Here is a 23,069-nt window from a genome sequence, read left to right as displayed (position 1 = left end):
GCTAGCGGCATGTCGCCTTTTTACTATGCAGATACGGGGCCAGGACTTGATGGCACTCGTTGGACAGGCTCGCGGGCGTCCACGGGCGATCACGGCTAATGGCGACGGCTGGTGCTGCCGTCTAGCGGTGGCCGAACCACACATAGGTCAGCTGCTGGCGGGTGCCGTGCATCGTCATAGGGGTGTGTGAGCATCGTGCAGCGCACAGCGTCCGCTCACAGCGGTGGGTATGCGTGTCGGAACTGCACAAACACAATGGAACGCCAGAATGGCATGCAAAAAGACATGCGAAAGAAGAGGAAGCATAGAGTCAAAAAGGATCGAATCATCAGGTCGGCACATTCGAATCTGGGTGAGCACAGGGGGAAGCAAGCCCTTTCTGGTCTCGGCCACCAGGGCGAAGATCAATTACAGACGAGGAGGCTCACTTTCATTACCCGACGGGTTTGATTCGGTGACAACACGATGGGAAATATTCACAACCGCCCACTAGGCAGAAAAACACTAATTTTACGAATTAAAAACGAGTTCAAGGCACGAGGCCGAGGCTCGGTTGAGCCTCTGGTGAAAAATATCTCGCATTCGGTCGTCGCTTCCTCTGATGACTCGCGTCGGTGTCGACACTAGACAGGTCGCTTTCCCGCACGCGGGTCAAGGCACCGATTGGTCACTGGGTTGCAGACGCGGCCCACTCTCGGCCAATCACGGCTCGACTGGCGGCGCTTCAAAGTACAAATGTAGCACGAGCACTGGTTGTAAGGCCACTGCTATGTCAAGAGCTTCAAGAACAGGATCGCCAATGAGATGTTGATGATGATTACGGCTAGTACCAGCCGCTGCCTGGAGAACCAATCCTGCAACGGAATAGTGGGGTCAACCGCTGAACATCGCCTAGCCTGACGATCAACGTAAGCCCCGCGTGGGGCATGAAGTCTTCTCATGTCAGTTAGACTGACAACAGTCACACGATCTGCCATCGAATTACACTGTCTCCTAAGGTGATCCAACACCACAAGTGTTGGTGAGTTTAGTGATCGTTGCAAGTGCAAAAAAAAGCACCACGTCGCGCAGCTCCACAGGGTTCAGAACAACCTGAATTCACACAACTCCACAGGTGACACATAGCGCAGACTCATACCACAGAGTCGGCAAATATGTGCCGCTAGCAATCCCACGGGCCGCGCTCACCTTGACTTTGGGATTGTATACGTAGAGCAGCGGGTTGGCGCGGTACATGGCCGCCTCCTCGGCCTGTCGGCGCAGTGCGTCCCGCTGGCTGGCGGCCAGGAAGTTGGCCTCCTCCCGCGGCATAACGCGAGCCTTCACCGGCAGCGTCGCCGCGTCCGGCATCGACTTCTTCCGCTGCAGCGTGGTGGTCGTCAGAGACGGCTGCGGAGGAAGCAGTAGTTAGAGACGGCTATAGAGGGGGCGGCCGTCACAGACGATTGTGGAGGAGGCGACAGTCAGATTCAGCTGTGGAGGGGGCGGCAGTCACAGACGACGGTGGAGGAGGAGTCATTCAGAGAAGACTGTGGAGGAAGCAGCAATTAGAAATGGCTATGGAGGAGGCGGCAGTCACGGACGGCTGTGGAGGAGGCAGCAGTTACGGACGGCTATGGAGGAAGCGGCGGTCACAGACAGTTCAGCCGAGGACCGGAGACGGCCGCGCGATATAAGTGGCTCCTATGACTCTGACTCTCCAGGCGGTCGTTGCTGAAAGCCATAAATGGTTAATGAAAGAGCTGTAAGTTACACACGGCTAGGGAGCAGTCAAGAATGTGGATGACCATGGAGCGGTCTGAACTAAAAACAGCTGTGAAACAATCGAGAGTAAGATAAGTTCTGAACAAATGCGAAGTTGGAGATTGTTGTAAAGGAAACAACAAACACTGCATGCGATGGCACATAAGTAGGATGGTATTCGCGAATGTGCCGTGATTTATCTGAAGTGTGTATGCATATTTGCAACGCGACGGATAATATACGGAGAGTGCTATACACGACCTAGATTTACAATGGGTATTGAAGTTGCAACAGGCTTTATAGACTCACTTCGTCAAGATGGGTTTGCCATTCGGGCTAACGTCCTCGTTAAGGATACTGCTCCAACAATGACGCGGTCAACGACCCAACAGAATATTCCATCTGCATCACGAACACGCCTCAAACCACCCGTAAATCACCAGTGTTTCTAGAAATGTTATAACACTAAAACTACGTGTTGTATGGCGACCGGCGTTAAAATATAAGCATGAGATGAGACAGAGATGCATGCTTCAAAACCGACATTCATATCATTCAGCAGGAAAAGATGCATTCCGAGAAATTACGTACGTTGTTCAGTACATTAGCGAGGAACATTATTCACATGGATAAGACAGTAGCAATAGCCTTATGCCTCGGAGAAAAACCAGGAGAATGGAGATGTTGTTGGGTTAGTCCAACTATACCTCTATTCTCCTGGCTTTTCTCTGAAGAATAAGGCTAGTACTATTGCCAGCATTCCAAGAAATTAGGAAAGAGAGTGTGAAAGATACACCCATGCGACTCCCTGTCAAATGGGGCCAGGAAGCAGTTTGAAACTATCTTAGAACGTTCGTAGTGGAATTTCTCCAACTATGTGGCCTAGACAAAATTGAGCAACTGGCAGGAGGAATTCATCCATTGAGCGACGAACCTATTTAGTGATATCTGCGCCACCTGCTGGCAAAAACAGTGCCCGGTACTTGGTATTTTTTCAGGAAATCCCGTAGACAATCGAGGGCACTAGTTTATTATAATAATTCAAATTAGACCTTTGTGTTTGGTTGTACTGAGTCAGAAACCCATTTTCCAGTTGTGTACTTTAAAACAAAAGCATACGAATAGCAGGAGGAACTCATACATCATTCAAAAACTTGGAAAATCTGACGGGAAGAGGCATTTGAAGCTACGCAAGGCCGTTTAGATCAGTTGCTAGAACTTTTCACTCAAGGTGCGTTTGCCAGGCTCCCAGGCATGATCACTGGGTTGAGTTGCTCTGGCCTGACACATGTGTCACGATCAACTGACAGCCGATCGGAGAAGTCAGCGGATACTGGAAGGCCTTTTCGCGGCGTAGCACGGCCTGCGGAAAACGTCCATCTGCGATGTCCTGGAAGGCAAGAGCGGGAACCCAATCCGTTCAGCGTTATAACTCTCTATATAAGACCTGGCTCTACATTAATCAAAGCACACAACAGACATAGAAGTGTGCTGACGGAGCACGTTGCATGGCCTCTTATGGTGTCCTCACTTTTTGTGGAAGTTTAATATTAACCATACGGCGGTGTATGGAAGAAAGGAGTCGGAAAATGGTCCGAGGGACTCCGTTTTTTAGACTTGCCTCGTCCTCTGAGAGTGCCTTTCTATCACATGCACAATGTTCAGCACCGTGAATGCGGACCGTTTGGACCAAATTTTGATAAAGCGTCTCTAATGCGTTATTGAAACCAAGTCTGACTACTTACTGGGAGGCAGGCCGCAGGTGTTCTTGTTTGGAAATGGCGCTGAGCTTAATGGGGCAATGGAAGTAGTCTCAAGCTATGCAACACTGGGCTGGTTAGCTTGAACGGGCCCGGTTAGTTCTCGAACACAGCTGGGTCACGCTAGTCAACATCCAGGAAGAAAACTCTTCGAAAGGCTCAATTTCAGGCTGTCAGGCTGGTAATTAACCGCTCTCTGACACGCATGACGACTAAAAAAATGCGGGAAGAATCCACTTTATCTAGCAGTTTGTCGACGAGTTGAACTTTCACGCACACGTCCGGGCCTCGGACAGCCACGTTAGTGATGTGCTAGGAGATCAGGCAACGATTAACTTTGGCCTAGACCAATCAGAAGCGTCGTCAAACGTGACGATGGTATCAGCCGCGCGCGTCAGCTTCATTTCAGCGCAGAAATCAATGCGGTGCATTTACTTGCGCCTCCTTGTCCTTCCAACATCAAAGCGATGTGAGAATGTGTCAAACATGTCTAACATTTGACAGTCCAGCCCAAGCCGAACGTGATAACTGGACTGCTTCTCTCGACTATCTCGGCTTTGGCAGGGCTCGGAGCTTGTACTGTTTGTGGCGTGGATACCGGGAATAGAAGCTCTTTGTTCCGCATAAAATGTGCGATATTCTTGGTCTCGTTAACGCCCAAATGGATTCCTCAGTCTAACAGCCCCAGTACAGTGTCCACCTACGTCTGCACCTGGCGTCCCTGGTCTGACATCTGCTGTCTGGCGCCCCTGGCCTGTCGTCGAAGTGTGACGCCTCGTTTGGCATCGGTCGTCCAATGTTTTGCGTCTGGGGTCTCGTATCGTGGCCTCCGGTCGTCTGACAATCGTCGCCTGCCCCCCCCCCCCCCCCCCCCCAACTAGTCTATCCCTGGTCTGACACCCCTGATCCAGTAGCCCGCGCCTGGTACACCTATCCCGACCGGCAACCCTCGCATGACGTCCTTCCCGCGAGCCTGGCGCCTGCCGCGGCCCGTCCTGGCCTTGCCCCGGCGCCGGAACCGCCGGGGACCGCCGACGGCGCCGCTCGTAAAGAGCGACGCCGCTGCACCACCGCCGGAGGGATCGGTCCCCCGGTGCGACGCCGACCGGCCCCCAGAGAAATCAGCGCTGGTGCCGCCGGCAGTGGCAGCGACAATGAATGGCTGTCGGGTCTTCACTGGCGTTGAGATATGGAATCTCCGGCGATGCTGGGGTAACTTATCACTACTGGTGTTGGTGGGGCGAATCACCAACAGTAGCAGTGCTGGACCAACGACGGCGCTGATATATGGAGTCGTCGTCAGCGCTGACACAGACAGCTGACACGGTCATGCTGACACGGTCACCGTCGTTTGATAACGTATCGAGCCACCCATGAAGCTGGGGGTAGCAGGCTTCCATGCACATGGGTCGTGATGGGCATTGGGATATGAGGTCAGCATCGGGAATGAGGGTACAAGATCATGATCAAAGCCGGGGGTATAACATCACTATCCCATCAAACAAGGGACATCGGATCGCCGCGCAAATATGGGTTTCGTGGTATGTATTGTTGTCTTTAGTCAGGTAGATTCAACCATGCGATAACTGACACCGGTCTAAATCGTTATTAGTTTCGTTCTGGATGTGCAATCACAAGAAGGCGTAAAACAAAAAGATACATGCAATGTAATGTGATCACCCTCCCCAACAAAAAACAAATATCAGAAGTAAGAGCATGGGTGCCGCCGACACTTGACCGATCCAAACAGCCACACGTCTGTAATGGCGGTCTCCGCTAAGCTGGCTCCAGAAATCATACGATCTTCAATTCTTAGATGATGCTGAACACTTGTCGTCACACGCCAGGGTTCCAAACAGCATCAGTGTTCTGCAGATTCCAGCATGTTTACGTAGATGGACAGCGGTGTGGGAACCAGGAGGTCAAGGGGATGAGCCTCCCTCCCCTCCCACACTATCAGAAGTTTCAACATTGCCCCTGTGGGTAAATGCCACGGATGGAAAAGTTGTTCGGACTGTCACGCCTGCGTGGTGCACTGTATGCATACCAACACACACTATGTATACACATGGACATATCAGACGAGAACGATAGTCTAAAGAATGATTCCATTCGTGGCCCTCTGGGCTCTGGCTAGAGAGGAATAGCTAAAATGGTTATCACTTTGCCATCAAGATGGGAAACTAACGTTGCCCTTACGTGTGCATGTACATTACGTACATAAATGTACATAACACCGGCGCGAATTACCCGCTTGTCCGCTATATTTTGCAGTGGCATTTTCGTTGTTTGCTTTCCTTGCAGGCTGCCAATTACTGTAGGAATCCCCATACACCCAGTGCATCCTCATGTCGTAATCACGCCGGATGACGTCACGTTTCACGCGAGCACCCAGCATTGTTGACACGAACCTAACCCCCGATGATTTCGGTGGCGAAGTATTTCTGGTCTCCCGAGAGGCGGGTGGTCTGCCGGGACCGCAGCCCTGCCCACTTAGCAGCAGCGGCGCCGTTTGCCAACACAAGTGGGGCCACGTGCCAGCGCCCGCTGCCAGGCGCGGGGTATCGCACGGGTGCCACTGAATCACGCCCGCCGTTCTTAGGGTGGCGGCCACAGCCTTGGGTGCGACGCGGCCCAAAAAGTGGCGCGTGCTGTTGGGGAGTTCCAGTCCTCGCATGCTGGCCATCGATCACAAGAGCCGACCCGTGGAGGGCACATGATGCCGAAGAGGTGAAAGGTAATGGTGGTGTGCGATGTTTCTGTTCACCGTTCTGTTGTAGTGTGTTGCATTGCTTCTGCGTTAAATGTGTACAAAACTGCACGTGAAAGTGCAGAGCGTGAAGATAGGAAAAACCGGCGCCTGCAACAGCGCATAATACATGAAATAGCTTGCACTTGCTATGAGCAGGCGAACAAGACCCCATACATTTAAATTATAAATTCCAGCTCATCATAGTGACAATCATATGCTGGAAAATGGATTGCCTACCCACCCACCCGTTACCGGGTCCCACACCCGCGTTTGCAGGCCACACCGTCAGGCGGCAGCAGCGGTGCCACTTACCGTGCCACCGCGGCGGCCCTGCGGCCCAGGCATGAACATGCTCTCGGTTCGCTTCATGCCGGCCGCCGCCGGTGCCGCCATCTGCGCCGCCTGCTCGGGCGTATCGGGGATGAAGAAGCGGGGTGCATCAGCGGCGTTGGCGACGCGGCCGGCCGGCTCGTCGGCGCTCTCGAAGACGCCGGAGTCTGGCGTGCAGTGGGCATCGGAACGGCAGCCGGGCCGCGCCGCCAGCGTCAACTCGGGCGGCTGAGGCGTGGTGCGGCGCGCGCGCGCCGCCGGCTCCACCGAGCCCTCGCGGCTGGGCGCACGCCGGTAGTGGTCGAAGCGGTCATTCATGGCGGCGGCGCCCTGCAGGCTGGCGCGCGAGCGGCGCGCCGGCGCGCGCTCGCCGGCCGGCTCCCGGCTCGCGCTGTCCGCGCGCGTCAGCGCCGCCGGGAAGTAGTCCACGCTGGCGCGGTCGCCCTGCGGCGCTGCGATCGACACTGACGCACTGGGTCTCCGACCGGCAGGCGGCTCGCGTTCGCCCGGCCGCTCCGGCGCCGGCGCCGGCGCCGGCGGCGCCGTCTCCGGCACCGCCACCGACACAGGCCCGTCCAGGCCGGGCGGTAGCCCGTTGGGCGGCGGGGGACGGCTCGGGCGCCGTTAGCTCGCGCGGAGGGCTTTGAGTCCGGATCTGCGGCACGGCGAGCTCGGGGTTGCCGCCACGGGTGTCCGGACGTGATTTGTAGCCCTCGGAGCCTGCAGGCATCGGAGCGATGGTTGGCGGTGCTGGCACGGTGCGCTATCCGACATGTACAGTTGGAGAGGCATCGTTATAAATATTTGCACATGCAGATGCACCGTAAATGAAATAATGAATGTGCATCGATCGGCATGGGACGAAGCAACACAAACGCTACTATGCTGAGAATTACAGCTATCGATGATGCAATGCATCTGGAAAGCTAAGACCTGTCCAAGTCGCCATAAGTCGCCATAAATCTAAAGGCTCGCAGCGGACAGTTATCGGTACTTGACCAGCCCACATTGAGCACACAGCCGTGTGTCAAGCGGAACGGTGAGCTGCGGCGCTCGGCTGGAGCACGCCGCCAGCGGAGGAGCCGGCGGGGCGGTGGCGCCACCTGGGGAACGGCACGCCTAGGTCGGGCCTGGCCGCACGCCAGGATGAAAATAATGCCGCCCGACAGTCACCACGCCTGAACAAGTGTCCTCCCTGCAGACCTGGTGACCTCGCCGGCTGGACAAGTAATCAGGCCTGAGCAAGTGTCCTCCGTGCAGACCTGGTGACCTCGCCGGCTGGACAAGTAGCCAGGCCTGAGCAAGTGTCCTCCGTGCAGACCTGGTGACCTCACCGGCTGGACAAGTAGCCAGGCCTGAGCAAGTGTCCTCCGTGCAGACCTGGTGACCTCGCCGGCTGGACAAGTCACCAGGCCTGAGCAAGTGTCCTCCGTGCAGACCTGGTGACCTCGCCGGCTGGACAAGTAACCAGGCCTGGACAAGTGTCCTCCGTGCAGGCTCGGTGACCTTGCCGGCTGGACAAGTCCTTCCCTCGCGCCCGTAAATCCATACGCATTGATTTGTTGCGCCCGTCGATGAGACGGCAAAAAACTTACCGGATTCAGCTAAACTGGCCTCGAACCTTTAACGGGATACACGTCCGCCTATCGATCGCTGCCCTTCATGTTTTTATGGAAATGAGCGCTTAAAAGGCAGGAAACGCTACATGGCTTTGCAAGTAAACTGAAACCTACAATTCACCGGCAACTTTTTCAAGAAAAATAGAGCGCATCAAAAATACGATTCCTGTAGCAGCCAGCGGTAGCATAGGAAACCGCTAAGTGAGGTGATTGGGCGTGTTCTGCCTCGAGATAGAAGCCCGCCCGCCCATACGATAATAAGTGATTTTTGCTCCTATGCTCTCTTTTGCTCTTACCACATATTGCGCCAGCTCAAATATCGCCAAAATGACCATCCTATGCATACCAACAGTCAGATTACCATGATTTAATTTGTATTTACTAGCGCGTGGTCCGACGAAACCTAAACCATCTGCGAGTCTGGTTACAGACGGCCTTACCGTAAGAATGACTTACAACACACCATTGACTATCAGGTTCCCAAAACACACTCTTAGGTCTCGACTAGCTCAGCTGCATCCAATAAAGCAGATTGTGGGTCAGCACAGCTGCGCACCATCAATCTCCAGTCAGGACCTACCAACGCCACCAACTGTCCAGCTAGCACAGTCACATCTCAACACTCCAGTCAGTTCAGTAGCCCTCCAGTTAATCCATTGGCTCCCCAGCTACACCAACTGTTCTACCCGCTCTACCACTATCCGTTGCTTTCAGCTACACCGAACCAGTCACGGGGAGCACAACTAAACCCCAACAACTCTCCCCTCGGCATTAGCTGCACCTCACAAATTTCCGCTTCTCTCAGTAGCACGCCACCAACAATCCAGTTACCAGAGCCACACCTCGTCAATCCTCAGGGTCACCACAGTTACACTCTAACAACTACCCACACCGCACGGTTACACCCTTACACCCTAAACAACTCCCCACAACGTACGGTTACACTTTAGCAGCCCTCCAGTCAGCACTGTCACATCTCCCCCCCCCCCCCCTCTCTCCCTCAGCTCCCCATCCAGCCGGCCACGCCCCGGGGCCATTAGCCTCGGCGGGTCCCCGTCTCGGGTCATTACCTCCACGTCCGGACCGTCCGGACCGTCCGGACCAGCGACCTCTGAGACCGGACCTGCGTCAGCGACACCGGAAACACGCGTGCCACGGTCTCTCCCCCCCCCCCCCTCCAGGTCAGAGGTAACCCAGTGGGATGTCAGTGATTATGTGGGCCGAGCTCCGGAGAGGTGGGCAGTGAGCACCATGTCAGTCAGGTTCCAACACCACTGACGCTGGTTGTCCGTGGGTTTTGGTCGAACTAAGTACTCTTGTGGTGATGATCTTAGTATTCCTTGTGAACACGAGACTAGCATGAAGTTTTTTATCAGAACGATCCCGGCTGAGCTTCTTCACCCACGTTTCTCTGGGAACTCGTAAAGGCAACTCAAATAATAGTCGTTTTTATCATTTCCCCCGAACGAGCAAAATCATTACTCCAAACTTTAATTGCTTGCCCCTAAAGATTCCAAACATCCGCATTTTAGCACTGCGACGTTTTGTAGCCGGTCACAATACTGTGAATTAAAGCACTGCCACAATTAAAGTGTCACCAAGTAGTATGATCCTTTTCCTGGGTTCATGTTAAGGTCAAACTTTTATGGAATCACTGCAGCGTTAGGAGAATGCTTGCTGGCTACACATACGACCTAATATTCCGTGGTATTTTTCATGGTAGATTCGGTGCAGCTCACAACCCTATCCTTTTAAGACCTGAGCCCTGTGTTTTGTGTTACAGGCCCGCGACGAAGTGCAGAGTATTTCGTGTAGACTTTTTGAAGGTCATCCAGGCATCTGTGACTAGATAATGACGTCACTAAAATCCTGTCATCCCACAGGGCCTGCGGCATTTAAAGTCAAGACAAAGAGTTACATTTCTCATTCATTGATTGAGCAGCATATCTACTTCACAAAAAAATAGCGTTGTCCGGACCAGTCCTCTCCACGTAAAGGTATACCAATAGTTGTAAGGGATTCATTCCATCATATCTCATACTTGCTTCAATAAGTACCAATGTGGAACATTCCCTTTATATGTGAGCAGCCCCCGTAGGCAGCAGGCGTCTCCCGGTGGGTGTAACTATGCTGCCCAGGAGTCTCAAGTGAGTTACCCGATCGCTCGCCATGCCCTTGAAGCGACCCTTACCAGGCTGCAGGAAGTCTGGCGCGAATTGTTTGGCGTGCACACGCGCGATGCCAGAGTCCTCCCGCGCATGCTGGGCGGCGATGTCAGCCTGCTCCGCCTTGCCGCGCGCCGTCGCCGTTCTGTAATGCGGTCCCAAGGTCAGCTAGGGCGCCGCGGTTTGGGGTCATTGCAACCCGACACGCCGCGGTCGTAACACCAAACGGCGACCGATCGCCCAGCGAGCCGCGCCTGGCGCCGCCGCCGCTGCGCGCCGCCTGCCTGCTGGGGGAAACAAGCTCAACACAACTGACGGCGGTAACTAACGCAGCGGGACTGCAGCGGCCCGCGGATGGCACCGCGGCCCGCTTTCCCGGCGGTGCGAGACCGGTCGGGCCTTGGGAGCGAACAGCTGTGGCCGGGCCGTGGCCGGAACAAGTCGGAGCAGGAGTTCCGGCGCCGCCCCGCCTCCGTTCCGGCCGAACTCGAAAACATCGGCCGGTCCGTGACGACGGCAGTTCGAAGTGGAGCCCTCCCTGCAAGGCTGGCCGGGCAATCCCCGGCACTGCTGCCTGCCTCGCGAGCCCGACTTGAGATAGACGGCAGGCGTCATGTAGCCCTCCCTCCTTCCCCCATGCTATCCCGGCGGAGACCGGGTGCGGCGCCGCTGACGCCGTGTGACCCTCCCCATGATATCCTGGCGAAGACCGGGTGCGGCGCCGCTGGCGCCGTGTGACCCTCCCCATGATATCCCGGCGAAGATCGGGTTCGGCGCCGCTGACGCCATGCAGTCCTCCCCATGATATCCCGGCGGCGACCGGGTCTGGCTCCACTGACGCCATGTGGAACTGGCGGGGACCGGGTGACGCCATGCGCCACCCGGTCTGACGCCACTGACGCCATGCGTCAGCAGGCGGGGACCGGGTGCGGCGCCGCTGACGCCGAAAACAGCCGTGTGCCCGCAGGCACGTCGCTCACAGCGTCATCGACCGCGCGGAACTGACGAAACTGCGCCATGGGCTACCTTCAGCTGGTGCGAGCGTCAGCTGGGTCGGAGGAGCTGCAGCCACTCTGCCGCGAGCGGCGCGATGAAGTGGGGCAGAAGTTTGCCCAACTTTAGTTGAATGCACGGGGTCTGAGGCGCGGCGTTCGGTCGAGTGCCCGCTCAAAGCTGAAGATGTTCTCAATACTTTGCTGGCTCAGTCTTCTGGCGCACATGTGAAGCATCGACTTTGAGGTCGCTCGGATACTGCCTGATTGACACGGCGCTGAACACTACGGAAAATACGCTGGAAAGCGGGAAAAGCAAATGTTGTGTTACATGGGTGTTATTTCAGGGCTGCTGTTCCCAAAAATATTGGATTCAAACATGGGCCTGCCGAGATGCATGCAAAGAATGATCCCAGATGGCCAAAATGGATGTTGGGGCCTCCGTTAGTTTTAGAAATTGACACCTGCGCCGACGGTGATGTGCTTACATCACAGTCGGCGTGGCTTCCGAAGAAGGAGCAGCATGCGCACATCGTTTTACTTGCTTTTGAAAGTGCCCAGTTATTTTATCTCACTCATGAGTGTACAGTGCGGCGCATCAACACACCAGTGTGGGTTGCATTCATGAGCCGTTCCCTGAGTGGTATTACAAGCGATACTGCCCCAATTGACGTGCAGCGCGATTTGTAAATGTTACATTTAGATCGTGCACAGATATGGCAAATGCGTATTGGAGCACGTTGACTGTGGCTGGCGTTGACTCTATGGTCCCGCTCCTCCCTCTACATCCCCTCCCCTTCCCCAGCCCCTACCCCACCCCACCCCCTTAGCCCACCGCATGAGCAATGAGCGGATGACATCAACCTCCCCGCGTTCCCCTCAGATTACATCATTCCTACCATCGCCATCCCATCCCGGTCCAGGAATTAATGCCGCTTCATTTAATTTGGCTCGCGACACCCAGCACGTTACCTCTGTCGCGAGCGTACAGCATTAGTATACGTTGTCGCTATTGCGCCCCAGGCACAGGTGCACCAACGATCCAAGAAAGCAATCCAAACGAGCTACGCAATAGGGTGAAACATGTTTTTGCTATGGCTTGGGGCCTTCATAAATCATGCCTGTTGTCGGAAATGTTTCGTTGTTTTGTGGATGCCGTACCCAGCGACCCGTTGGTCGACACCAACGACGGCGAAACACGGCGCAACACTTCTTGTATTCCATCTTTCAATATGGTGATCCTTCAGCAGCCACTAGAAACAGGCAAATTCTTTGCTTAAGGATTATAACTTATTTCTTTTTTCGGGTGTGCTTGCCGCCTTTATTCCGGTCTCCCCGGCACGGAGTACACACACCCGTTTTCTCAGCATGCACCTTTTTGACATCCTATTTTAATCGTAGCAAGTTGATGGATGATGAAGTTGGTAAACTGTGATGACTTCGTGAGATGTGAAATGCAAACCTAGCTTTTTACACTAGTGTAAGAACACTCTTCCTGCCTCCAAGACACACATCTGTACGTACAGTTACTTGCCTGCTTACATGCGTTACGTGCCTCTAGTTTGTTGGAGCTTTAAGATACGGTCGCACTGCACTGAGATCTTTAAAAACCATGTTTAGTGCTTAATTCAGGTTCACGTTTCGATACGGATTGTATATCAAAAAAGAAAAGATTAAGGTGACCAAAGCCATTTCATCAACGTCTGGTATTACGTGGTACCTGGATGAACATATAAATATAATTGCAGACCTACGTAACGATAAAAAGAAAATGCCGGGCATTTCAAGAGTTTGAACTAAGATGTTGGTTCCGCACATGCTCCGACAGTCAAGGTGTCAAGGTTAAAGATATATATGGATATAAAAACGGAATTGTTGTGGTGAAGGGCTGCAATCCAGATCGCGTGACAAAAAAATGAAAAAAACGATTAAATTCGCAAGTAAACCTCCATTTCAAGATTAGATGACAAATTATCTCATAGTCCTCAAATCATGATTGCACCGTGGATTTCTCAGTTCTGTGGTTAAACTCTCCCCATCTTTTGCAACAACACCAGAAGCCGAAGAAGCAGTCGGTGGTGGGGCGTTTGGGGAGGGGTTGTGAGCTATACCGATGTCTTTTTGCTAATAATCGAGGTTAAATGTCTTTTGCTTCCTGTGGTTTCATCATCATCCAAAACAATGAGATAACGGCGTTTTGAATTACAATACACCTAATTGTGCAATGTATGTGAGTATGTAACGTCGATTCGTAAACACCGAAAGACGTAGATCCAGCGCGCCAGTGATGTTGTGGTTTTTACCTAGGATGGGAACGACTGAGTCGCATGTGGATAACAACAAATCAGGTAAGCATTCGCACAGCACCAACCTCCCACCACTTGATATAAGAAAGAAGAGGATTTAGCTCCTGTTTTTTAGCAGTTGCGAGCTAGGAGACCTTATGCTGACGATCATTGATCTTACCAAGAGGTACAGGCTAAGCGATGATGCGGAGGAAACATTGGTACATTGGCAAAACTTGAGTTTTGTGAATATAGCCCATGTCCAAGGGCAAAACATTGAATTTGGTTCAAATAGCCAGCGCTTCCGTGATAACGTCGTTTTATCAGTACCTCCTGGTATTTGAAGGTCAATAATGGCCAGAGCACGATTTTCCAACTCACAGAACCTCCCGCTGCCTAGGGCGCGGTGGTTTCCACGGGCTGGAGCAGAGCCGATGAATGAAGTTCTCGTGGCCTGTCGGTCACCGGAAATGGGTCCAGGACAGCGCATGACGCGTGACGTTATAGCGTGTTGTAACGTTACAGCGTAGTGGGACGTTATAGTGTAGTGGGACGTTACAGCGTAGTGGGACGTTACAGCGGTGTGGGACGTTACAGCATAGTGGAACACGGCGCGGCGTCCGCTGCATACGAAATTACAGAACCCTATGCGCTCGCTCTCGCGTGGTGTACCCGTTCAATATGGCAAGGCGTCAGCCGGGCTGGCCGTACTTCCACCAGGGTCGCACTGAAGCAGAGAGCCGGTTCGTTTGACAATAGACCTGAGGCCGCGCCCGCGACTCGAATTCATGAGTCTAGTTACCAGGCAGAATCCATTATTGATTTCGGTTCTCTTTTCCAGGAGCAGCGCCGTCCGATTCGCGCAGTCATGATCTAGCTACAGCTGAATTTGAGAAATGTGCTCACAAAGAACTTTACACCAGTGGTTTGCACTGCATTACCACGTAATGCAGTGCGCAAAGACGTCGTCCAATTCCAAAGCTACCTCACGCTTTCCAGCGATATGGGGTTGGCAACACGCACTGGTACGCCTTACGTGCACACATTAGGGACACGTGCCATGATCTACCTCTGCAACTCATGCCTCATCGGCCGAAGCCACCCAGTGCTGCCTGAGCCGATGTCGACTTTGGATGACCCCAGCGTGTGGCGCTGCTGCCACCGTCAGCTAGCTGGGTCAGCCAGGCGAGGGCCCTCGTCAAAGTTCCAAGCGTGCTCACCACATCGCCTCCACAGCCCGCACCGCATTTGCCCGCTAGCAGAACAGGTCAATCGCCACTCCATCGTCCCAATTCACAGCCATGGCAATCTACGTCATAGCCGCGGTGGTCAGTCGGCAAATACTAGGTCAGCATGTCAGAGCCCGGAGGGTAAACATCACTGCTCCCTCCGGGGCAGCTCCCGTCGGTAATCAGAGGGGGGAAGCTGCCGTCACTGCTTGAGCGGAAGTTTGACCTGACTTGGGATGTGCCATTGTGATGACACGATGCATCCGAACTCCTGGGTACAGGTCGAACTCATTTTCACTCCGGACAAAGCTGTGGGTGAGGTTTCAACAAATATGCGCAGAGGGTCATGATACCTCCTTGTCAAGGTCGACGTGCGTCGTGGTTTGTGGTCATATGGCGCTAAGGGCACCCCTCGTAGCATTCGACTAGATTTGCAGACGATGTGAGAGCTGTGGTCGCGGAAACCAAATCAAACGCGTCCAACTTCACGCTCGGCGGCGGGGATTATTGAACTTCCGTCAAGGTCCAGCTCGGTTTCGTAATGACTTCCGCTGAATGTTCAGATATGCCGGAAATACAGCTGAGCTGCATCCTGGCTGATGAAATTCAGACACGCTATGGCCATCCTCATCTGCCGCCAATGTCCATGTCCAATTAAGCGTGGAAATGTTTGCCTCATGATAGCGCACCACGGCGGTTAATGTAATGCTATGACGGGGTGCGGAAAAGCGTTCAGTTATGACGCATCCGCTGTATTCATGCTCGTAATACGAGCAAGTATTAATGTTTAGACTAATGCACTTTTCAGCAGGATTTCTAGCATAGTCTTCGCGAGGGCACGGCGCAACAACCTTGTCCTAACACACTGCTCCTGTCGGGAAAAACGCTAACTTTGAGCGGAAGTTTGATCTGCGTGAATATCTGCGGATAGTTGAAGCTGCAAGCTGTCATTAATTTTTTGACATCGTACGCTGTAGAAACACTTGTAACCATTTTTAACTCGATTTTCTACCGAATGCTGTTTTACTCTTTACCCCTTTAGCTTTTGCATTTTACTTTTTAGTCTTTACACCTTTTACACTTACTTATTTATGTTGTTAAGTATGGAGCACTCTAGCGTGGTTTGTTGTCTATTCTGTTGTCATCTTCATGAATGAAACTGCACCAACCTTTTCAACATTATTCAGGACATTTCGGGGAGATTTTGTGCAAGCATCCAGGACAACAAAAAGCTTCAAAAAAAAGTATTGCATGCTAGCAATACGTGTCTACCGTCAGCAAGCTGCTAGTAAGATCAAGCCAAAAGAATATTTTTAACACACTTGAGCACATAGTTGGCGCTAATAATCTTTCGCAAAACATCTCGGAGTAAATTGTGAGCTGTAAAAATTCGGGGGTAAATTGTGAGCAATGTCCTAATATCTAATCATGATATCTAAAGGCGTTAAATGTCTTAAGTGCACGACCGCAGAATACTTCGATTGATGACGTTAATCAGGGGCGTCACAGAGAGAAGAAAGTATGCAGTTGCCCCTCCATACTTGGATAAAATGACATTAGCCCTGCTGCTGTGCTGTATGCGGTCTAGAGCGGTGACCGAGACACGTCTGCTGCCGTTGCGACGCGGCCAGCACCAAGCTCCTCCGGCTGCGGGAAACGCCACGGCACCACACCCACCTGCTGATGGCGATGTCGGCCTTCTGCAGGGCGATCTTGGACCCTCGACTGGCGGCGCTCACGGCCGCCTCAATCCGCTCCCTGAACTTGGCCGAGCGGATTAGGAACAGGTGCTTCTTTTTGTTGGACGTCACCAGCACGTTGTTCTTGTACTTGCCCTCCTCCTTGTGCCGTCGCGGAAGGTGGTGACGCCGTAGCCGTACTTCTTGTTGTTGTACCACTCGCCCTCGTAACTTGAGGCCGTCTGATCGCTCGCACACGCCGTAGCCGATGCGTCGGTCGTTCTTCCACTCCCCCATGTACGTCTCCGTCACGTTACTGTCCATCTGCTCGTCCTGCGCGGCAGACGGATGGCGGTGGAGACGGTGTGTCGCAGAGGAGTGGTGGTGAAACCGTGTGCGACAGAAAGATGGCGGGGTAGGATGGTGTGCGGCAGCGGGATGGCGGTGAGACGGTGTGCGAGCGGGGGTGGCAGTGGGGGTGAGAAGGTGTGCGGTGAGAGATGGCGGTGAGAAGGTGTGCGGCAGGGGGATGGCGGTGAGACGGTGTGCGGCAGAGGGATGGCAGTGAGAGAATGTTGCGGCAGAGAGATGGCGGTGAGACGGTGTGCGCAGGGGGATGGCAGTGGAGTGAGAGGTGTGCGGCAGAGGGATGGCAGTGAGAATGTGTGCGGCAGAGAGATGGCGGTGAGACGGTGCGCGGCTCCCGGGCACGTCGGCGGGGCGAGCGTGTGGCAACCGCTGGCGGACAAAATATACGGAGGAAAGGCGTCCAGGCAGCGATAGGGGCACGTTTTTCTGGCGTGTGAGAAGTTGCGGTGGGGGGGGGGGGGGGGCAGCATGCGTACTTTAGGCTTCCAGGTTCGTCTATGGCATTAGCATGTGACATGTTGGGCCCGTGGATTTCGTATTGCACCGCTAGACGTTTCCATAGACCCTGAACTGACTTCACGCTAGCTGGTTCTTAATCCGCTCAGCCAAAAATGGCTTGTTCAGGGTTTGGTCAACTCACTGAAAAACTCCCACCAGCCAGACCACGTTTCGGTTAAATTCAGACATAGGTTGCCGATCGTAATCATCATCCATGTCAAATACGAATGAAAAAATGAGATTGCAAAGGTGGAAAGGCGGCAGACGGAATCAGTGTCAAAGATAAAAGATTAGATAGACAGCAGCCAGGCAAACGGGGGCCAGGAGCACATACTGTTTTCAAAGTGGGCCATTGTCTCTGTAAGCATTACTAATCGTGAAAAGCTGTCTATGAAATATTTTAAAGTCCGCCATAAAGCACGTGATTGACCACTATTTGTATTGGTCGTAAGTTAGACAAATTAAGCTCATTTTAATCAATTACTGAAAAATAGCTTGGTCATTTTTACTTACGCATTCACGGGCATGACCAAATTGGAGATGACGGCAGCTAAATCATCGAGCGCTATGGCGGGCAAGCATGGGCAACGCTTCACGAGCTGTAGCACAGCCTTCCAGCATCAAGACCTGCAGTAAATGATCCACTAGTTCGTATAGCATACCTGTCATTATCACGGGTGTGACACAGCGCGCTCGTCAACGACCTGTGCGAATGAGACCAATGTTCTATCCGCGCTCATCATTTATCTGTGCGAACAAGAGGAATGTTCTATCAAGATGCAACACTGGATAGTCGTACCCTGCTCTGAAACCGACTGGGCCCGTCGGGCTTCGCTGAAGCTCCACAACAGCCGCTCAGCAGATTCAATATGTATGGATTCTCTGCGCAGCATTTCCGTAGCACAAGGTCAAGACGCGGCCTTGTGTTTTACCGACACATCCGTAAAGCTTCCCATTATGCAAACGAGTTTACGCATGCACATCTGCACATGCTTGTCTATTGTATACGCACATATCTATATTGTCTACCCGGCACAGGTGCCGTATTCACGTGGAAAAGAACGGTGATCAAGTCTGAACACGGGACGTCAACGCTTATATTTTTCCTAAGGTCCAGTGAATAAGCCGACAGCACATTGTTAGCATGATCAACCCCGGCGCGTACAAGGCTAACGAGGCCGTTCATTTGCAAAAGCCTCTAGCCAGGCACTTGTAACCAGTCTTTAACAATTAGTACTAGAAATATTTATCAGGGGTGGTGAAACCTAGTTGTTATATTTCAAACCTAGTTTTTATATCTAAATATTAGTATTCCAGATTGAACTATGTTGTGCTTTCGTCAGAACTAGCTCAGATTATCCAGGCTATGTTCTCATATTGAGAATGAGCAGAAAATACGTAGCCCCCGTTGTCGCTGTTGTTCATGTTTTACGATGCACTCAGTTGGTGAAGATCTATGGCGTTTCCTGCCTCCCAGACTGCGAGGGGAACGGGCGCCGTGGAGAAGCAAACCTACATCCCTGGTTTGCCAGACTCGAAGTTCAGCCACGGCACCATCAGCGCCCCAGTTCTGTGGTCCTGTTGAGGAGCTTGGCGATCAACTGGTCCGGCCATTGAAATTTTGAGTTGCATCTTAAGTTCCCAATCAACATCCGGAAGTGTCTTATAGAGGACGGGTCAGACGTGATGAAAGAAGTTAGGCAGTGGCTTTGATTTCACATACTTCTCAGGTCTGAAAAAGAACAAACCAGAAACTTCTTTACAGGATGATTGCAACGGATGTCATGCTGGCTCCAGTGCTAATTAATGTCTTTAAGACAGCACTGTTAGCCTTAAGTCCAATAACCGGAAGTAAAGAAAGATAGATGCATGAAGATTTTGGTTATGTGCCTTCGTCAGAACGATTTTGAGCCGTACATTCAAAACTGCATGATAAATTTCACAATGGACAACCGGTGGCAGGCACAAACATCTCATGCTGACAGGATTATTGCAAAAAGTGCGGTCTTATGTACTTGCAATGTTTCTTGCAAATACACTTCACAAGTTGCCTGATTTGATGCCGCTCAATGCTCCTGTAAAAAGCCGGGTTTCAGATGTCTACAAAGGCACGTACAAATGATAATACAAAGCAACGTCATGAACTCGAATTGTGGAAGACCCCATAAATCTCAGCTTGCACTTGGCAAGATTACGACCCGATTGCACGGCAAAGGACATGAAGGAAGGTGCCTTTTTATGTTGGGGAAGGGGAAACACCGTTAAAATTATTCTTTATTCAAGACATGTGCCTGGATTGCAGTGGTAAATTTCGGATTCCATAGGTTCCATGTTAATGGGATGCCAGGATCAGATCTTGGTATCTTGCTTTGGCTCCAGACGCCTGTCTGCTTGATTGGAGGGGGCATCGCTAAACTTCGCCAGAGTAGGTGTCTGCATCATCTTTACAGGTGTTCGCGCCTTGACAAAGTGCCCACTCACAGTTCGGCAGTCTCTACCGCAAACACGTTGCAGTAACCTATAGAACAAAATGTTATTGTCCAACAGCTACATGTAAGCGGAAATAAGTGTGTGTACACCGAGTGCCTCTGTGACTGTCTGGGGCAACGTTACCGCGCAGGTGTTTCAGTTTACGGGGTAATGCGCCGTCCCGCCAGCGTCGGAGAGCGCCAATTTCATAAAGTGCGCAGGGATCGCACTACGCCGTGCGACATCCCGTAATGAGCGGCCATTACCACAGCTGCGGGGCCCACTTTCCGTCGCGCCATCACGCGAATAGCGCTTCTGGTCACTCGGAACACCGATGCGACGCGTCGACGCCGCGGCGAGCAGCCACAAGTGTTCGGCACATTAACACCGGCGTGCTGCCGGCCTTGGCGGAGCACCTGGCCGCCGGTGATCGCTCCGATTAGGTGACTCAGGCGCGGTGTGGCCGCCACACCAGAGTCTGGTCGCTACACGCGCACGGCGCCCGTGGAGCGCGCCAGCCGGTGGTCGGTCCCAACACAGCGCTGCAGCTCAAACACGGCTCCGCTCCAGGGCATGTCGACAGGTGTTCCACGCTGTTTGACAAGGTATTTCAATAGCTGAAATTTTGGATGACAATTGTACTTGCGTGAACATCATCGGGCATGCGGAATTTTCATCTCGCACAGAAACATTGAGTAGCTGTGCTTGTTCCCGAGGCTGACCTGTACAGCTTCTGTCACCAAATGTTCCTCCACCAATCTTCTTAGCTGACCCCTGACCAAGCGAACAACGCAGGCGTCCTACACCACTCCGACGGGACGCAAGCCGACCCACCTCCACGACGAAGCTGGCGTTCGATTCGGTGTGGTAGCTGCCGTTGGTGATGTGGGACTTGGTCGAGTCGGTGCTCATCCACGAGACGCTGCTGTTGGTGGAGCGGATGCTGCCGCCGGCGTTTCGCTTCTCCAGGTCCCCAGTGCTGCGCTGTTACGCAGACGGAGACCTGCCGAGACCACATGGGGCATATGACGTCATATCACGGTGCGTGGCCGTCGCCTGGTGGCGCCTCCAGGCACGTGCACACCAGGGCCCGCCATTCGTGGTCACAGAGACCTCGACCGAGCTATCGCAATCACATTGTTTGAAAGATTTCTGCCGATCCCAGGACGACCACAAGAAAGTCATCTCCAGGTGTGGGAGGCGCCGCCAACACCACCCTAGCACCACCAACACCCCAGACCACACCAAAGACATGACCGTGTCGCTGTGTACAGCCCAGCCAGCGCGCGCCCTCCCTGCGGCCGCCGCCGACTCCGCACCTGCAGGATGTTCTTCCTCAGTGTGGTGATCTTCTCGACCATGGAGCCGCGCCGTGGCGGCGGCTCGTCCGAGCGCGCCCTCAGCACGAATCCGCCGCGCGTCTCGTTCACGCGCCGGTCGTGCTCCGAGGTGGGGTCGGCCTGCGGGTCCGACTTGAGCGACGAGGCCGACCCGTGGTGCGCCTTGCTCTTGGAGGTGGAGGCGGGGCCGAACGCGGCTGATGTGCGCAGCCGTAGCCGTGCCGTGAGCCGCGCTGCCACTGGCCCTGGTACGTGCCTGAGGGCGGAGACGGGTCAGGTCAGGAGAGGTCGCTGGCCTTGGTACGTGCCTGAAGCAAAGACGGGTCAGGTCAGGAAAGGCCACTAGCCCTGGTGCGTTCCTGCTGGAGGAGACGAGGTCAGTGAGGAAGAGCGTCCGTCCCACGCCAGACTTTTGTTCACTCAGACTGTTGGTGAATATGCTGACACACTTAATATGTGGGCAAAATGAGCTGGCGGTCGGGTGTCGTGCAAAACAATCCCATTTATACGTCACGTAAAGCATCCAGTGGCATAAAAACTGCAGTATCATAAAATCAGAGCCATTTTACTGAGACTAGATTGCATTGCCTGTCTGGACCATAGGCTCTCCTCAGGGTAAGAACAATTACTGTTGCAGAATGTAGTGTTGTGTCTGCATTTTCGTTACTCCGCGGACGAAACGCAAAACCCTGCGCCCGTGGCGAAGTTACCGGCTAGGTCAAGTAAAGCTGCCTTATAGCACCAATTTTACCATACCTAGCACGCATCAGCATATTCTTGGCATGTGACAGTGCAGAAACGAAATGACAATGAATATCGCTCCTGGATATCCGTGCATCATGTGCATCACTCCCGAAAATGCGGCCTGGCATGGAGACGTTTGTAATCGGAGCGCCATCGCCAAGTCTCTTCCACGTGACGACAAAACGAACTGCTCTCTTGACCGCGCCGATGGCATGTACATGGTCATTTCAACGTCGTGATCTGGAACAACCGCCGCCTGAATAGCGAAGCGTGCGCTGTGCCGCGCAACTGGAATGCTTTGCGGCACAGCATAGTGGACAGAGCGGCTTTCCGCGTAATGTTTCAGAGCGGCCGGACGGGCGCTTAGCTGAGCTCTTATTATGGTAATGGAATTTAGAACAGCCCTCGAGGGTGAGTAGCCCGGCATTTTCGTACAAGGATTTATCATTAACGCAAATTGCGTTTGCCGAGTCCTTTACATAAGTGCAATTTTTTAAAACCTTTTACGCATGCATGGAAAAAGGCTCTTAAAAATGCTGTATGCGTCTGTATTATATGAAAAGCGTCTTGTTTGGATACTTGGCGCGTAAACAAAGTCCTGATCTCCTGGAGAATAGGCCATTTCTAAGCGAGCGCATAATTATCTTTAAAACTAATATGCTCCACACAGCGTACATAACAGCATGAATCTTACATCTCGTTAGAATTGAGACACCCGGTCCCATTTTTTCATGCCTAAACCAGAGTTTTAATCAGTGCTGCTTTGGTCCGTTGCTCAATCATACCTCCTCGATTGACGGATGCTTGGACAGACCTGGGATGAAGGTCTGATAAAACCAAACCATGCGCGTCCATCGCGTGAAGACGAGGAAACGTATTTGGTGTTCTGCTAGATCTCCAGTGGCGTTCACTTCGCTCAGGTTTCCTATTATCCACGTGCATTGAAGGCCGCGAAAGTGTTATGTAACCGGTAAACTTAACCTAAGCCAGTATCACCAAAGTGAGCGTCTCTGGCGAATGCTACAGCTTTCGGGGCCTGCCAGCCGCTCGTAAAGGTTAAAGGGCAGCTCGCCAGCATGCAAAGCCGTGACGGGC

General features: G+C 53.0%; 1 protein-coding gene across 1 annotated transcript in view; it reads right to left on the bottom strand.

The window, feature by feature from the left end:
- Positions 1-442: 442 nt before the first annotated feature.
- The window catches only part of LOC119105326 (junctophilin-1-like), a 24,484-nt gene continuing 1,857 nt past the window's right edge, over positions 443-23,069 (bottom strand). The window contains 11 exon segments of the mRNA XM_037228794.1: positions 443-854; positions 1,189-1,389; positions 6,568-7,029; positions 7,151-7,305; positions 10,396-10,514; positions 16,553-16,721; positions 16,724-16,784; positions 16,786-16,887; positions 20,725-20,874; positions 21,210-21,439; positions 21,442-21,486. Coding sequence (XP_037084689.1) covers positions 768-854; positions 1,189-1,389; positions 6,568-7,029; positions 7,151-7,305; positions 10,396-10,514; positions 16,553-16,721; positions 16,724-16,784; positions 16,786-16,887; positions 20,725-20,874; positions 21,210-21,439; positions 21,442-21,486 — 1,781 coding nt within the window. The 3' untranslated portion in view covers positions 443-767.

Source organism: Pollicipes pollicipes, unplaced genomic scaffold (assembly GCF_011947565.3).
Source record: "Pollicipes pollicipes isolate AB1234 unplaced genomic scaffold, Ppol_2.1 Scaffold_6138;HRSCAF=7277_pilon_pilon_pilon, whole genome shotgun sequence".
NCBI classification, from domain to species: domain Eukaryota; kingdom Metazoa; phylum Arthropoda; class Thecostraca; order Pollicipedomorpha; family Pollicipedidae; genus Pollicipes; species Pollicipes pollicipes.
The sequence above is the reverse complement of the archived record's forward strand: the minus strand, read 5'-3'. Positions and strand labels throughout refer to the sequence as shown.